We start from the raw sequence: 17,576 nt of genomic DNA on the forward strand, positions 1-17,576 counted from the left end.
CATTTATTCTCAGTTTCTGTTCTTACCTTGTGGTGAACTGGCACTGGGTTCGCTTACCACACTTTGGCTAGCACTAGCCGAGACCACAAAAGGTAAAGCAACAGAGACTTAATTACAGGGTATTATTTTATGTAACAGTCATGTACTACATTTGTTGATGTAGTTACAGTTCTCAAAAGGGAATAATTAGGCACAACACACGCGTTGTTCCTGTCATATGTCAATATGGTGGATTCTCTCAATAGGGCAGGTATGTGCTCATGTGTTTTTTGCACAGCATTTGTGGAGGGGACAAGTTGAACTGAACTCAGCACCTCTATTTTAGTAAGAATAAATTATGTCAGTTACATTGATACTCTTCTGTAAGTAAGTATTTGTGATGCATAAAACAAGGGGAAGGTAATTTTGGGTTGAAGTTAGGATGGATTCTTAGATGAGGTGAGTCTAGAAGTGAATCTTGGTCCATTTCTGTTTGTCTTAGACTTGATTGTCTGGATAGGGAAGGTGTTGATCAGTATAAATTCACCTGATTTAGGCATGGCCTAGAAAATGGACACTGCGGGCATCTGTAGCTCCCGTTTTATTGAACTGTATTTGAGCTCGAGCTTCACTCCTGAAAGCCCTGAGACTATTTTGGTGAGTGATAGACAGGAGCCTAACGTTTGAACTGAGTGTTCGTGTTGGATGGTCTGTTACTTAGCAGAGGTTTGTTTGTGGAGAGATTTGTTGTCCTGCTCTGTTACCCTGCTTTGACTTTAATTTTAATTTGATTTTAATCCTGGACTAACGTCAAGGGAATACATTATTCATTTGAAGAAAAAATGCCAACTGAGCATTCACTTAGATTTGTTCAGATGTCAGATTAGGAACTTGGAAGTATTGACTCTTGGCAAACGTCAATTTATTTATGGCCCCTCAGCACACACACGTGCACACACGCTACTTAAATTGGGCATTCAGAACATTTGCTTAAGGAAACAACTGGACGTTCCAAATTGAGGGATATTTTACAAAGCCATTGGCTTAGACTCTTCAAAAATGTCTTGGAAGGCAAAGAAAGTGTTAGTAATCAGTCCAGATTAAAGGAGACTAAAGAGACATTACAACTAAAGCCAATAAGGGATCCTGGATAAGATGCTATGTCAGGAAACATTTTGCTATAGAGGACCTTGTTGAGACAATTGGGGGAATTTGAATATGGCCTATATATAGGATAATGTTTTGTCAGTGTTTAATTTCATGAATCTGGTAATTAATTGGGGCTATTAAGAGAATTTTCTTGATCTTAGGAGATACACTAAAGTATTTAGGTGAGAGGGTCATAATATCTCTAACTTACTCTTGAAAAGTTTGGCAAAAGGAAAAGTGTGTGTGTATGAAGGAAAAGAGAATGATAAAGCAGGTATGTTAAAATGCCAATAATTGGTAAATCTAGGTGATGGGTATATAGGAATTTATTCTCATAGCTTTTATGTTTTAAATATTCTTAAAATGGAAAGTTTAAAAAAGTTAGATTAGTCTTGGGGCTGGCCCCATGGCCGAGTGGTTAAGTTTGTGCACTCCGCTTTCGTGGCCCAGGGTTTTGCCAATTCGGATCCTGGGCGCGGACATGGCACCACTCGTGAGGCCATGCTGAGGTGGCGTCCCACATGCTACAACTAGAAGGACCCACAACTGAAATATACAACTATGTACTGGGGGGATCTGGGGAGAAAAGAAGCAGGAGAAAAAAAAAGATTGGCAACAGTTAGCTCAGGTGCCAATCTTTAAGAAAAAGGTGTTTCAAGAGAAAGGGAGCTTTCTTGTGAGTTTTATGGATTTATATATTTTCAGTCTGCACAGAATTTGTGAGGCTATTTGTAGAAGTATATTATGTGTGTTATGGTGCCATTTATATCACTGTGTCTCACCAAAGTGCCCATCTTTTCAGTTAACTTATCCTGACCATTTTCAGTAGTCAGGACTTGTTTTTTTTCTTTATTTATTAGGAATATGATGTTAGGGGCCTAGGCCAGTGTATTTGTTAAGTGAATAAGACTTGTGAAAATAAAGGACTCAGGGTCCTGAGATACAGTCCAGAGTTACCCTATTTTTCTTATAGAAAATAACTTTGATCTGGAAAGTTTGATTTGAAACTACATGTAAGAATCAGAGTGAGGGGGTTTTGGAAATGCAGAAGGCAGGTTTTACAGTGTGAGCAAGCCCTTTAAACTTGACTTTAAGAGCATAATTTTTAGTTTATGGCTAAGTAAGTTTTAATTAGTAAATTTGCATGTGCTTACTTGCTAATGTATTTTCACTACTGAACCATTATATTTTCAGAAGAACAATGTCACCTTTATGTTTCAGTTTGAAGCAGGTGGATATCATGATCATCCAAGTTGGGAAAATACTGATGTAAACTTTTGTTTTTAGTTCTGTGATTTTTTTAATTAAAAAATTAGAAAATAAACTAAACTATTAGTATAATCAGTTTAAATTGCCTTAAAAATAACTTTCCAAATTACTGATTCTTATTCTTTTACCCATTCTCATTCTTTACTGCCTCTTGCTATTTCACTAGCCTGAGATGATTCACAGTTGTCAGTCATCTGAAGTATTACAAAACTCTGTCTATGAAATATTAAACAAACAAGTAAAAACTATTGCTGAGTCTCCCCAGGATCAGTTTGAGTGGATTGGATTTATAGAACATGTGAATTTGATAGGTTACTGCTATTTTATACATAATATCAAATTATAATCCTTAGACTAAAATTTTCACTTAGTAAGTTGCTTTTAGTCAGTGCATTAACATGGAGAGAAAAAAAATACATAGTAATTTTAATTATCACTAATAATTGAATTAAAGGCCAATTAGAAAAAAAATTCTGATATTTATTTTCCAGTTTAGTAAATGAGAATTACTTAGGCTGGGAGAAAAATCTTTACTTTGTATTTCCATATTTCTGCTTTTACGAAATTGAAGAAATAAGTTTTTAAAGTCAGATGTAGAAACTTGCGTGTCTGTGTGCAAATGCACAGACACCTATGCTATTCTTTTTACTTGTAACAATCTCTTTTAGGGGCTGGGCCCCTGGCCGAGTGGTTAAGTTCGCATGCTCTGCTTTGGCGGCCCAGGGTTTGGCTGGTTCGGATCTTGGGCGCGGACATGGCACCGCTCATGAGGCCATGCTGAGGCGGTGTCCCACATGCCACAACTAGGACTCACAACTAAAATGTGCAACTATGTACTGGGGGGATTGGGGAGAAAAAGCAGAAAAAAAACACCTTGTTTTAAAATTTTCTTTTAAAGATTGGCACCTGAGCTAACGTCTGTTGGCAATCTTCATTTTCTTTTCTTTTGTTTTCTTCTTCTCAAGGTCCCCTCCCCAGTACCTGGTTGTATATTCTAGTTGTGAATGCCTCTAGCTGTGGCATGTGGGATGCCACCTCAGCATGGCCTCATGAGCGGTGCCATGTCCACGCCCAGGATCCGAACCGGCAAAACCCTGGGCCGCCAAAGTGGAGCGTGTGAAGTTAATCACTTGGCCGTGCGCCAGCCCCAGTTGTAAAAATCTTAATGTTTTGAGGAATGCATTTGGAGATCTGCCTTTACAGTTACTTTAGAGTATTTATTAGGTTTGGATCTATTTTTCTGAGAAACAACGAATGCTATACTGAAACCGCTGTTAATGATTTTTTTTAAATGCTCATTTTTCTAGGCACTATTGGAATTTTGAAATATTGAAGTAATTTTCTGTATCTTATTAACTTAAATCTGTGTGATAGCCAACTATGATATTGTGAATGTTATAATTCAGCAGCATTTCTGTGCTTTCTTGTCTTAAGCTGGGCAGATGCTCAAACTCAAATCCAAAACATTGCTGCGTCTTTTGACCAGGAGGCAGCTGCCATTCTTATGGCCCGGCTGGCAATATATAGAGCCGAGACAGAGGAAGGGCCGGATGTGCTTAGATGGCTAGACAGACAGCTCATTCGACTGGTAAGACGTAAACATCATGCTTTTCTAAATCCCTATGCTTTTATTTGTAGTAAGTATTTGTTGCTGATAATCTCTTTCACAGAACCTTACAATGTAACTGAAAGACTGTGTGAGGGACTCCTATTCAAATTGCAGAGAAAGGCATAGTAATGAACAGTAGAATTCGTTTATCTCTTCCAGTAAGCTAAAATGCCTTTTTCCCGTAAAATAGAAGAGTAACAATTATTGTAACCTATTATTTTTCTGTTTTGGGGGCTCATATCAAATTAGTTCCAAATTTAATCCAGTTTTGTAACTTTTTACTGCTTTTTTGCATATTTTTCTTCATTGCGATGGTTTTAGTTTTCTATTTTCATTTAAATGGAAATTTTTAAGACAAATTAGTTGGGATATAAAAATTATGCATATGAGCGTACAAAAATAGAGACAAGTCTTGATTATCTGGATCTGGATTACCAAAGTGTGTGTTAGTAAAGTTGTTGATAATGATGATTTACTTGGGTTTTTAACATGTTAGGAACCCATTACTTACATTCTGGCCTGGAGTGCTTAATTAAGTTCTGTTCTTGATGCTCCATTTTTACTCAGTAAACTAGTCTATTATTTCTTTGGAAGTACTTCTTCAGTTCACCCTTCAGCTCAATACCTTCTTGAGAGCTCTCTCTGCTAAGCTATCAGATTTCTATTTGTAACAGGTTTCTGTGCTCTTTGTCTAGATTTTTGTGTAGTTTTTAAAATATTCTTGAGTGAGCTAGTCTTTGTTTAATAAAGTTAGCCATTTTTGTAGCATCATCTGGAACTTTTTTTTCATTTCATCTCCAAGAGTATTTTGTCACTAGCACCTCTCTCTGAAGAAAGCAGTGTTATGACAACGTCAGCACGTCTGCTTTTAACAAGAGACATAAAACTTCTCAGAGTCAACCATTGGTTTGACCCCCTCAGTACAAATGCCAACACGGTTCCTTCAAGATGGACCTTTTATTTCCAGATAGGAAGTTAAAACACTAAATGTATTTTGACCTTTTCCTGTTTAGAGTAGCAGAACAGTTTTCTTGAATTTCACTATCATTTAGCAGTTTGACATGACATTGGTGAAATTTGTTGATTCATCAACTTGCATAAGAAGCTGTTACTTTTGACTAATTACGCAAACCTCTTCAGTATCATGCGATATGTCATCAGTGTGGTCACTTACTATATTGTTTTTAAGTGGAAGCTTTTTAATTACTCAGACTGCATCATCATGTCCTAGCATTTCGCTTATTGTAACTTTACATGTTGGCATTATTAGGTTCTCTCCAACTCTGTAATTTTCCTTTTCTGGGTAATAAGTTGTGCTCTGAGCTAGCTTGCTTCCTGAGCCATTCACTGAATGTGACTTTGTTTTAACAAATGCTTTATTGTTTTGAGATTCTAAAAGCTGTTTGACATAATCAGCACCTTTATTTGTCAGCTGGCTGTGATTTGTAGTAAAGTGCTTTTTCCATTTTTCTGGAGCTGTTACTGCATTTGGAGGTTATCACATATGACACAAAATTGAACACTACAACTTGGGTTATCAGCCCATGTAAAATCCACTGATAAGTAGCTTTCATTGTAAAGATGGACTTTTTCTGTCTGTTGTTGCATGAGTGTAGTGAAATGACTCAGAAGATTGTAATTCTTCAGAATTCTCTGTAGGTTTATGTCTGGAATCTTTCTCTCTTATCTCAGACCTCACCTTCAAAAATTGCCACATCATTTGACATGCTTGTAAAACACAAACACTAATAAAATATGAAACAGAATGGCCTTGTAAATAACTAAATGAGACAGTTGCAAAAAAGTCCAAAATTATAAAACCTCACAATATAATTCACTTCTAATCTATACATTTCGCAGTTTGTGACATTTACAGCAGCAGCACAACTGTTGAGGCTAGAGGACAGGTGGGTCGTGGGATGATGGGCATTTTACTCTGACCTTCTCTCACACCAGTATAGCTTGTGTGTTCCCATAAGTCAGTTGGCAACTGTGTAAGAGAAAGTTGGCGGGCGGATGTAGTTTGGGAAGGAGAGGCTGATGTCATCAGACTATTGGCCTGCTTTCTGTGCAAAACAGTTTTCACCAGTTATCTGTGGTCTCCCTTATCGTGTGTCAAAAACTGAGAATGCAGTTATCCAAATGAACGTAGTCCTACTGCATACTGCCGCATGGGACTGACGAAGCTGCAAACTGTGCATCACTGAGGCTGGCGTCCTATGGTGTGCAAAGTTCAAAAGACAGTTTTTAAAAAGTCAGTCTCTTATAGAACCCCTAGTGACTGAGGACCCCTCCTATATAGTAAAAGTGGTGAGACTGTGATCTTTTACATTCTATTCTTTAATTGATTGGATCAAATTAGTGTATAATTGAAGGGAAGCTTTAGGTGATGACAAATGAACTTCAGTGACAGAAGCTATTCTGAGTAGCTAATAGAGTGTAGCCTCATTTTTTTTTTTTTGAGGAAGATTAGCCCTGAGCTAACTGCTGCCAATCCTCCTCTTTTTGCTGAGGAAGACTGGCCCTGAGCTAACATCCATGCCCACCTTCCTCCACTTTATATGTGGGACGCCTACCACAGCATGGCTTGCCAAGCGGAGCCATGTCTGCACCTGGGATCCGAACTGGTGAACCCTGGGCTGCCGAGAAGCAGAATGTGTGCACTTAACCACTGTGCCACCGGGCTGGCCCCATGTAGCCTCATTTTTTGTACTGGTTCTGCCCTGCTGAATCTTCATCTCTAAGGATGATAGCAGCACAAATAGAGAATGGGTTAATACCTTTAAGGTACTACACTTTTCTTAATTTTTTCCTAATGAAAAACCTATAAAATTATACTAACAAACTACTTTGCCTCAGTTTGGCGTAGTGACTATAATTCTTTTTTCTTGATGACTCAGAGTAGTTTTAATTAAAAATAAACAACTTTTTAAAACCTCTTTTGCAGATGATGGGCATTGTATGGCTAAACCGGTGCTGGTACCACATTTAATATAAGCCCTTGCTCCCCTTGGTCAGAATCACTTAAGATACTGGGATCAACACATGGTTTGCCTCCTCTGTTCTCAGTCTCTTGTTTGGGTCCTTCTTGTGTCCAGCTTCATGACCTTTGATTTACTCACTAAGCACTAATTGTATCCTCCCTTTAGCTGTGCTGCCAGCCATGGTGGATAGACACTTCATCTGACGAGATGCAGCCCAAGAATCTCTCTTGTTTAAGACTCTTGGGCCCTTCCTTGCAAATTTTACCCCAGCCATGTTTTTTCTCGCTGACCCAAATGGGACCAAGCACCTTAGTTATGCTGTTTTTAAAGGTGACCCCTTTTGTCATTACGTTTTCTTACAGAGGTTAGGCTTTGACCCTTGGAGCCCTTTTCTGTGCCTGCCTTGATGCATCAATAGTGACTGAATTAAAGACAGGGCTAGCCTTCTTGTTTTCCTCAAGAAAAATGCATTACTATTACTTTATCTGCCCAATCCTGTTACTTCTGAGTAACTCAGACAGTGGATCTTTGCTGTATTTCCTTTATGCTTCAGTCTTTTTCTCATCTCTATTAGTATTTTGCTTGAGTTGTAAATAAAGACTACTCCTCATGATTAATTATTTAATGCTAGGGAATTTGTTAAGGGTTCAGAATTTTTTAAAGAAGTAACCCGAAGATTAGAAATTTGTATAGGTATGTATTATTCAAATTTTATATTGTTGTCTGTGGTAAAGTAGAGACTATGTAAAAAAATAAGTTAATATATATTTAACCTTTGGATGCAGAAGGATTTTTTAACATGAAACCAAAAGCAGCAGCCATTAAAGAAAAACCCCGGGCCGCCAAAGTGGAGCATGGGAACATAACTGCTTGGCCACAGGGCTGGCCCCTATTTTAACAGAATTCTAGACACAATTTAAAATGTGTATATTTAATATAATGTGATCGATAGTTATGGAAAATTTGTGACACACTGGCTTTTTCACAAAACCTTTTCAGTGTATTTGATATTCTAGATCAGCACTGTCCAGAACTTTCTGCAGTGGTGGAAGTGCCTATTATGTGTCCATTATGGAACTGCTACCCACAGGTGGCTGTTGAGCACTTGAAATATGGCTAGTGCAACTGAGGAACTGGATTTTTATTTACTTTTAATTAATTTAAATTGCCACATATAGTTAGTGCTGTCATACAGGACAGAGAAGATGATTATCTTAATCTGTAAATTTCGTCAGTGAAGTATAATTAGGGGGCGTTAAAGATGGCCAAACTCTTATTGCCAGATATCCAGGTCTGTTTTCTGAGGATTAGCTCTACAACTATAGCTTTTCTGTTCTTTGGATAACTGGGGTTCTGAAATTGTTTCTGTTGAAAGCAACAAATATGATCAAACCAATTATGCTTTTTTATGTTCTCTATAAGGCAGAGATAAATGCACAAATAATATAGTTGGACATTGCAGGCAGCAGAAGTCCTGCGCTGCTTGTAGCAGTGAACCCTTTGTTAGTTTTTGCTTGTTATTTTTGCTCTTGATCATTTGCAACTACTGTGATGAACATTGCCAGTAAATAGACCGGTTGCACAAGTACTGTAACAACTTTTCAGGGCAGAGACTTTGCTCGAGAAGGAGGGAGGAGCTGCCATTTCCTGAGTGCTTGGTGTCGGTTATTGTGCTGAGCACTCTCTTGTGGGGATTAGCTCAGTTTCTGGATGCCTTGGGTCTCCTTGTCGTGGAGGGCTGACTGCTTCTTGCCTTTCCTTTTTCCCTTCTCAGTTCTGCCTCTGTGTTTCTTTCTTCACTGGTCTGCCTGTTGGTCTCTGATTTTCTTTTCCTCAGCTCTTCGTTTTTGGTGTTGTTTCTGGGATGCCAAAGTTTATCCCAGCAACTTTGCTTTTGTAGCCACTGTGATATTTTGATAGTGCGTCTTTCTGTCAGTTGGCTGTTGTCTTTTTTTTAGGTAGAGTCTTAGAAGACAGGTGTTGAGCTCTTTTGTCATTATTGAAGGCCTATCAGAGACACTTAGTTTAAGAAGTTGTTATTGTATTGCAGCAACATTTTATTTGCATCTGAAACTTGCTTCAGATGTGTTTGTTTGTTTGATTGTAATCAGTCTCTTGGTAAGTCTGTAAGTAATATTCCAATTTTATCCTGTATCAAGTATCTGTCTCCTAAAGGGTAATAACTTTTTAAAAATAGAATATGTCTAGGCAACACATTTAGCTCCATGACAGGAAATATGTTACTAACACATTTTATTTTATTTAGTGTCAGAAATTTGGAGAGTATCACAAAGATGATCCAAGTTCCTTCAGATTTTCAGAAACTTTCTCCCTTTATCCACAGGTGAGTAGATAAAAGGTCTCTGTTCCTTTCTTAGTGTTGATAGTACCATTGGGTGTCACTTTTCCCATTGTCTTTTATCGCTCATCTTAGAGAGCCTATTGTACTGGGTTATTCTTGTGGTTAGATAAGTTTTGGAATAGCTAAGAAATTAATAGTGTACTGTGAGTAGTCAGCGAAAAGTATATCGTATTTTTATGTTGGCCTTGCAAATAGTCATTTATTTGTGGGGAAGAGAAATTTACACTGGAGCCCTACCGTGGTGGAGTAGATGTAGGTGGAGGGTGGGCTAGCTTTCCATCTGATGTAAGGGATCTAATGACAGTGGTACTGGAAGAGCTTCATCTGAAGTAATGTCACCGATCAGCTAGTCTTTGCGTGGTATCATCTCCTGAGAACAGTTTTATGGGGACATACCAGATGAATAGAAAAGAAGCTAATTTGATTTATCTTTCAGAATCTTTTTCACTTGGGCAGTGAAATCTATCCCTCTGTGTTATTTTGATGTTTTAATAAGGCTAGGATGTTTATATAATGAATAATAGAGATATCATTATTCAACTAAGTACTGTGTGCAGGGAACTTTAGGAGAATAAGGGTGACTGACGTGGATCCCACTATCAAGGAGCTTTCAGTTTGAAAGGTGAGATGTGAAATAGACATGAACAAGAGAGAACAGAATGTGAAAATGCTGTGAGAGACCGACAAACTTCAAAGAAAACTTGAAGGAATCCTTCCAAATGGATGGTTTGATATATCTTTATAGAAGAGATGGCATTTTTGCTCAGACTGGAAAGATGATTAATATTGAGATGTGGAAATTCTAATTTTTGCCCATGAAAACTTTAAAGCTTCAACTTTCTTTTCAGAGCTACTCTTATTTTTTTGGGAAATCTTTTATTAGTCTGTCACATAGAAACTCGACGTTTATGGAAGGAGACTTCCCTACCTCTGCTGAGGTTTTGGAGAACTGGGAAAAGGTGGAGTCTACTTGTCTGAAGGCAGGCAAAACCCTTTCTGTTTTGGGAATTCTCAGGCCCCATCTTCATAGCAGAAACTAATTGGAAAGGGAATGAGGGCCTTAGCCTAAGTATTTGACCAAATTCTCCACACTTTCCTCTCTTTCTCTCCTCTCCCCACTCCAGCCCTTCTTTAGGCTTTTAGATTCTGAGAGATCTGGACATCCCATCTTATCCCTTTTCTGGAAATAGAGAACAGGGGAACGAGAAAAGCTTTTTTCTTTGGATTATTAAAGCCTGGTAATCTTCTAAAAGATGACATAGACTAGATTTAAGGGAGGTCTTCATCTCCAAAATATTTACCCCAGGTTTACCAATTACGCATTCCTGTGAATAAACAGGACTGGCTGAAGTGGTGCGGGATGAGAGCGCCTCTCAGTGTATTGTGAATCCCCGAAAAGAGTAAAGGAATGAGAGTTTCAGAGAGTGGCATGTTTTGGGAAGAGCTATGGAGTGATCCCAGGCTGGAGCAACATGTTGGCACTTGGACCTGAGGGCTGAGGGAAGTGGAGAGAAGTGACTGAAAGACAGAGGGAGTCCTAGGAGCTGATCCTATTGATTGTATCAAAGGACCGTGTAGCTGTCCTTCGTTCAGGCCTAACTCTCCCCCTTTTTTATCTCTTTTATGTGAGGAGTGGGTGGAAGGGGAGAAAATGGAGGAGAAAGAGTAATGAAACAAAGTCTAGAGGCTGTTTCTTAGAGATAAGGGAGACCTTAAATATTAAGAAACAAGTGGGTGTATGTAAGTTCTGTTTTCTAAAACCAGTGCAGACCCTTCCCAGTGCAATTTCTGGGAGCTATACAAAAAGTAGACAATCTCTTAACCTATTTTTATTTTCTCTAAGGAGTCTTTTGGTGGTGGTAATGAGTGATAAATAAAAAAGCCCAGAAGTGTGGCTGAGGAGATGAGGAATAACAACGAGGAACGCTGATAGTGCGCCACCTGGCGTCAGCCTCTCAGTAGCTTAGATCTGAACTCTTCTTGCTTTCCTTTTGAGTCACCTCTTTTCCTTTAATTTTTTGTTGTTGTTGAATTACATTTTCAAGTAACTGATAAATATCATGAATAAGGTTCTTTCTGAGGAACACAATTTAGTATGTTATTATAACTTGTTTTATCGTTTTAATAGTTGTCAAATGCTTTTATAGTAGTAAACTTTTGTGATATCGTTGCAATACTAAAATCAGTAAAAGCTGTCTCACGCATTTTATCTTGTAGTTTATGTTTCATTTAAGAAGATCTCCTTTCTTGCAAGTTTTTAACAACAGTCCTGATGAGAGTTCGTATTATCGTCACCATTTTATGCGTCAAGATCTGACGCAGTCTCTCATCATGATCCAGCCTATCCTGTATGCATACTCTTTCAGTGGGCCGCCAGAGGTAAGCGGGGCAGGAAAACACTAGTTTGTTACTGTGATGTGTACCATCAAAAAAGTGAAAACAGCTAAGCATTTCTTGAAATGTAGTTACTAAATAGAGGAATTTAATTCAAGAATAGTTAAGGTAATCATATATTCACTTAAAAATATTTATGAGTGCTTACTGTATGCTAGATACCATGCAAGCCATGCTAGGAAATTATTTAAAAAAATAGTAAAACAATGAAGGGGAAGAAACTTTTAAGATAATTTTGTCCAGTCATTTGGTTGATTAAATCTTCCAGGGCTTATGATTCTTATGTCTTTAACAGTGTCCAGAGGTGGTGGTGATTCTAGAACCTGTAACTTATTCCAGAGTTTAGTGTTTGAGCAGAGCCTCTTGCTTTAATATAATCTCATTCTCCTCTAGTCTTTTTTGAATATAAAATACAGGGGATTATAAAGTTGTGTATTAAAAAAGGGATAAAGTCATCCATTTAGACTTCTGGCAAACTGTCCTGCTGACTTTAACCTATTATCAAATAAACAATTTTTCCATTCTGTACTTAAAATGATCTGTTTTACCACTTAAAAGTGTGTCATGACTATATTTGAAAATAGTACTTTGGGAAAGGTCAGTATAAAGAGAATCTTTTTTATAATATCTATTGGTTAATGATCCCTCATGATGCCTTTATTCACTGTTGTGTAAAAAATAGTGGGTAAAATGTTTTGTTTTGTTAACTGCATTTTTTTTAGTAATTTGTCTCAGAGTTTCTGCTTTTCTGGTGAACGTATTTTTTAGTATGTTGGTTAGCTATATATTTAGTCTTGTAGTTCTTTGAATCAGGAAAGAAAGTTTTAGAAATAACTTTTATTCTTATTTCAGAGTAGTAATATCTGTAAATTGTAGACATCTGGAAAATGTAAAATAGTGTTTAGAAGAAAATTGGAGACTTACCATTGCTCATGCCTGCTCCTGTCAAGTTCGAACCTTTCCGTTTAATCCGTGAATCCCATTAGCTTCATTTTCTTTTTTTTTTTTTTAATTTTTTTTTCCTTTTTCTCACCAAAGCCCCTGGTACATAGTTGTATATTTTTTGCTGTGGCTCCCTCTAGTTATGGCACGTGGGACGCCACCTCAGCATGGCTTGATGAGCTGCACCATGTCCACGCCCAGGATCCGAACCAGTGAAACCCTTGGCCCCCTGCAGTGGAGCGTGAGAACTTAACCACTCGGCCATGGGGCCCGCCCCCTAGCTTCATTTTCTTAAGGCTTTGCTTTTGGAGAATCTTGTTTGTTTCCTGCATCATCACTTTCTCTCCAGCAGAAACTTTAATAGCACTCATGTTAAAACAAACAAAAAACCCCTGGACCTCACATTTTTCTCTAATTGCCACTCTATTTTTTTTGGTCCTGGTCATAGCTAAACTCAGAAAAGTTATTTGTTGTCTATACTTTCTCATCTCACATTCTCATCTTAACCTATATCCGTCAGACTCTTGTCCCCAACATTTAATGGAAACAACTCTTATCAAGGCCACCAGCATCCTATGTCTTGCCAGAACTCTCAGTGGTGTTTACCTAGTGAGGACTCCCCTTGAACACCTGTGCCAGGGGCTTCTCTGACCCCTCAGTGCCTGCTGCTTGTCCTCCTCCTCCCTGCGTGTTCTTCTCAGTCTGCTGTTGCTGCCTCTGCCTTTCAGAGCCCCGAGTGCTCGCACGTGTCAGGGCGCAAGCTCTGGCTGCTTCCCTGTCTTCCCGCTCTCTGAGGGATGTGTGTGATCCCATAGCTTTCATTTCCTTCTTCATGCATGAGATACCCCAATTTATGTGAGTAGCCAGGCCACTCCCTTTCATTTCATAGTCCCTACTTTTCTATCTGCTCCAGATTTGCTCTCCCAAGCTTTTCCCCTCATTCAGTGGTGCCACCATCAGGCTTAGGAGTCATCCTTGATTTCCCCTTGACTTGGGTTTTCAATTGCTACCTCAGTTTAGAGATTTCTCAGAAAATTAAATTGAAATATACTGTGAGAATTCATAATAGCAAGAGGTTTTAAATAATGTGATATAAATTTAAAACTTAAAAAATTCAAATTAACAGATTCTGGAAAGACCTATTTTGTGTCTTCTAGTAACTATTTTGCCTTCTTCCTCCTTTCTTGTTTTCTTCTTCACGTTAGCCGGTTCTTCTTGATAGCAGCAGCATTCTTGCAGATCGCATTCTCCTCATGGACACCTTCTTCCAGATTTTGATCTATCATGGCGAGGTAAGATTCCACAGCATTTGAAGCTGTGCACGTTGGTGCAGTAAATCTTTTTATTCATGGAAGCATTTTTCTCTTTTGCTACATGGCTAGTGTTTCCTCTATGATAAACTTTTATTTCTTTTTTTTTTTTTGAGGAAGATTAACCCTGAGCTAACTGCTGCCAATCCTCCTCTTTTTGCTGAGGAAGACTGGCCCTGAGCTAACATCCATGCCCATCTTCCTCTACTTTATATGTGGGACGCCTACCACAGCATGGCTTGCCAAGCAGTGCCATGTCTGCACCCGGGATCTGAACCTGTGAATCCTGGGCCGCTGAAGCGGAACGTGTGAACTTAACCACTGCACCACCGGGCCTGCCCCTCTATTTTTATAAAATATGTAAAAAATGTGATTCTTCCTACTACAGGTTTTTGGACTTCATTTGTAATTGACTCATCTGTGGTTATCTAGTCCGTGTGTCCCCATGCAATCGGACACATGGATTTTACACAAAGCGTAGTGTTGTGAAAGTAACAGGATTGATGTACACATTGGCATGTTGTACTTTTGGGTTTTACCTGAAGATGTTGAGAAGAGTCAGCCTTTGTCAGTGGGTTGGCTTTCATTTTCATTATTTCATGTAATCATTTTAAAGGTATTTCGCATGAAGTACTTAAAAAAAAAATTCCACGTGATCTTGAAAATTCATTTAAAGCCTAAGTGAATTAAAATTTATAACTTGAATTAATTGGAATGGTAAATGATTGAAGAGAGCAGAATATTTGAGTAGCCATTAAGCTTTAATCCAGCTGCTTAGCAGAACTCTGTTCCTGCATTTATTCATTCAGCCAGATGTTAACACTTTTTCCTCCGTGTGAGAAAGCCCTGGACTCTGGCTGCTTCCAAAGGTGTGGAGGTCCTTCCTTCTCAGCCCCACACTCAAGCTTGTAGTCTAGCATTCTGGAACTTTGCATATTTATTTTTCCAATCATTTTATTTGGAAATGATTTTAGATTTACACTGTTAATTGTAAAGGTGTTCCTCAAAATATCCTTTAAGTATTTTATCCAGGACTTTAAAAAGACTTATTGATTATTATTTTTAATTGATACCAGTTACTAATGCCCTTTGCTTTTTAAGAATAATGCCTGTAATATGACAGAGCTAGTTTTTTTTTTTTTGCTAATGTTCGTTTCTTCAAATAGCTTATTAATGTGTTTAAAGGAGAAATTCGAAGTGCAGATGGCTGTTCCTCTATTAAATACAGAGATATAAAGTGATATAGAGTATACATTGACTGAGTCAGGTAACTTAGAAACCAAACCAGGTTCAAATTTTTGGATAATTTAATTACGTGGTTTTCAGAGGCATTTACCTTAGTAAAAGAATTGATTCAGATGCTCTTCTACAGGTATATTATCTTTATAATATTATTGATATTGTTATTAAAGTTTTTATGTTTATATATCTTTCCAGAATGGAATTCTGTTGGTAAAGACTTCATAATAGTAGGTCATTAATTTTGAAGTCTCTGGGAAATCTTCTGTAACAAAAATTCCCTTCATTTATTATAAGCTTGGGTAGATAGCTTTTAACTAACATTAATTGATAAGCATAGTGTTTTGAAAATTTCCTTGCTTAATTATTTTTTCTTTTTCTTTTTAAAGGAGAAGAAATATCCTAATTTTGCATCTTTTTACTCAAGAATTCTGAAATTAGTATTCTTAACTTAAAAAGTTGAGATAAATGGAATAATGTTCTATAATTTTCTTATTTTCTGAAGATTACTTACTTTGAAAAACATCTTCTGCTAAAATTTTTGGATAGGCAAGAAATTAAAAATAATAATTCCTTTAATTGTTTTAAAATTAGACCATAGCGCAGTGGCGCAAGTCAGGATACCAGGACATGCCAGAATATGAAAATTTCCGCCACCTTCTGCAAGCCCCTGTGGATGACGCACAGGAGATTCTTCACTCCAGGTTTCCAATGCCGAGATACATCGACACTGAACATGGGGGCAGCCAGGTGAGGACTCTGCGTGTGTGTGTGTGTGTGCGTGTGCACACACATGCGCGTGTGTTTGTTGCTAGTTTTGCAACGAGTTATTCCTGCTGGCCTTCTGAGTTTAATTTGAATAGTCTGCTTCACCAGGCAAGTGAAGGAGGAAGGAGATGGGCGGGAGAAGGTATCTAGGGAAGGCCTGCTTGCTTTTTGCCTTAGCTTTAAGATCAGAGCAATAAGATTATTGACTAGTTGCCTAAAGCTGGCTGCTTCTCCCATTTTCTGTCTCCAGCTCAGCTCTCGTAACAGAGCCAAGACGGCATTAAGGTGGTAAGCCAGCTTCGGTTAAGGAAGAGGACATGAACAGCTTGGGAAATAACTTAGTGTGCTTTTCTCTTAAAGTCATTTGTTTACTGATAAAGTCTAGTAATATGAAGTTTGTGGTAACATAATTTTTTCTGTTTTCCTCATTCTATTTTTCCAGCTTTCTAGAAAGTGTCATGTAATAGGAAAGCATTATGGTATTGTAAAAAGGCTTTGTGGTTTTTAGAATTATGAAGGTTAAATAAGAAACATGTATATATACACAAGGCCCTTTTGGGCCTTTCAGAAGTCTAGGTTACGACCCCTTAAGATACACTCTTGAAACAGTTTTTACTTCACTCTTGTAATTCATATCCAAGTTATAATAAATTAATTATAGGTTGTTGTAAGTTTGTTTCACTTGCTCCTTGAAGGCCGGGACCGTGCTGTGTTTACTGCTGTATCCCTCGTGCCTGGCACACTCTTACAAAGTAGGTCGTACACACCGGTCGCTGTTAGTCAGAAATGATAGCAGTTGTTATTAGGGTTTTGCTCTATTTATAATAGGAGCTACCAGGTGTTGAGAATTTGCAAAGCTGATTGTTAGCACTTTACACACCTATCTCATTTGATCCTCACAACAGTCCAAGTGTTATCTCCATTTTACGGATAATAAAACTGAGTCTTAGGTTACTTGTGGCCAAGGAAATACAGTCAACGGAGGAGCTGATTGGAATCCAGGTCTTCTGACTCTACAGCCAGCGTTCTTGTGTTCAACTGTTTACTTACAGAGTAGAAAAGATTTTGTATGGTACTAAATTTCAGAAGCTAGGACTCCCTGTGTTCTTCCAATATGAAATAATAACTGATGACTGGTTCTCATTGATTTCTCCCCGTGTGTAGTGCTATTTTCCTCTTTTAGTCTGGTTATTTTCGTGATGATAAGGTGTAGTGGATAGATAGGTAGAATGTTGGGTAAGTTGTCTCATAGAGTGGGCTATAGTTTAAAAAACTTTGAGAGTCATTGTTTAAACTAACAGAATATATAGATTTTCGTGGCTTTTATTTTTATCATTTTTTGGAACTTCAAACCTCTGATGATGTTTCAGACCAGCTGTTTTAAATTTCACACTAACCTTGTCATAATTGTTGCACACATAATTTTTACATGCTGAGTTTTGGGCTCAACAATTTATTATTTGTTATTAATGTTATGAATGTATGGATTGGGGAGAAGAGGATGAATTTGTTATTTATAACATAGAGTGGCCTACATATTTCAAAATTTAGTTTATTTTTTTAAAAGTTAC

General features: G+C 37.9%; 1 protein-coding gene across 1 annotated transcript in view; it reads left to right on the forward strand.

The window, feature by feature from the left end:
- The window catches only part of SEC23A (SEC23 homolog A, COPII coat complex component), a 52,887-nt gene that overhangs the window by 26,026 nt on the left and 9,285 nt on the right, over positions 1-17,576 (forward strand). Inside the window, exons 14-18 of the mRNA XM_046652673.1 lie at positions 3,832-3,985; positions 9,257-9,334; positions 11,570-11,731; positions 13,894-13,980; positions 15,832-15,987. Coding sequence (XP_046508629.1) covers positions 3,832-3,985; positions 9,257-9,334; positions 11,570-11,731; positions 13,894-13,980; positions 15,832-15,987 — 637 coding nt within the window. The remainder of the gene's footprint in view (positions 1-3,831; positions 3,986-9,256; positions 9,335-11,569; positions 11,732-13,893; positions 13,981-15,831; positions 15,988-17,576) is intronic.

Source organism: Equus quagga, chromosome 2 (genome assembly GCF_021613505.1).
Source record: "Equus quagga isolate Etosha38 chromosome 2, UCLA_HA_Equagga_1.0, whole genome shotgun sequence".
In the NCBI taxonomy this organism is placed as follows: domain Eukaryota; kingdom Metazoa; phylum Chordata; class Mammalia; order Perissodactyla; family Equidae; genus Equus; species Equus quagga.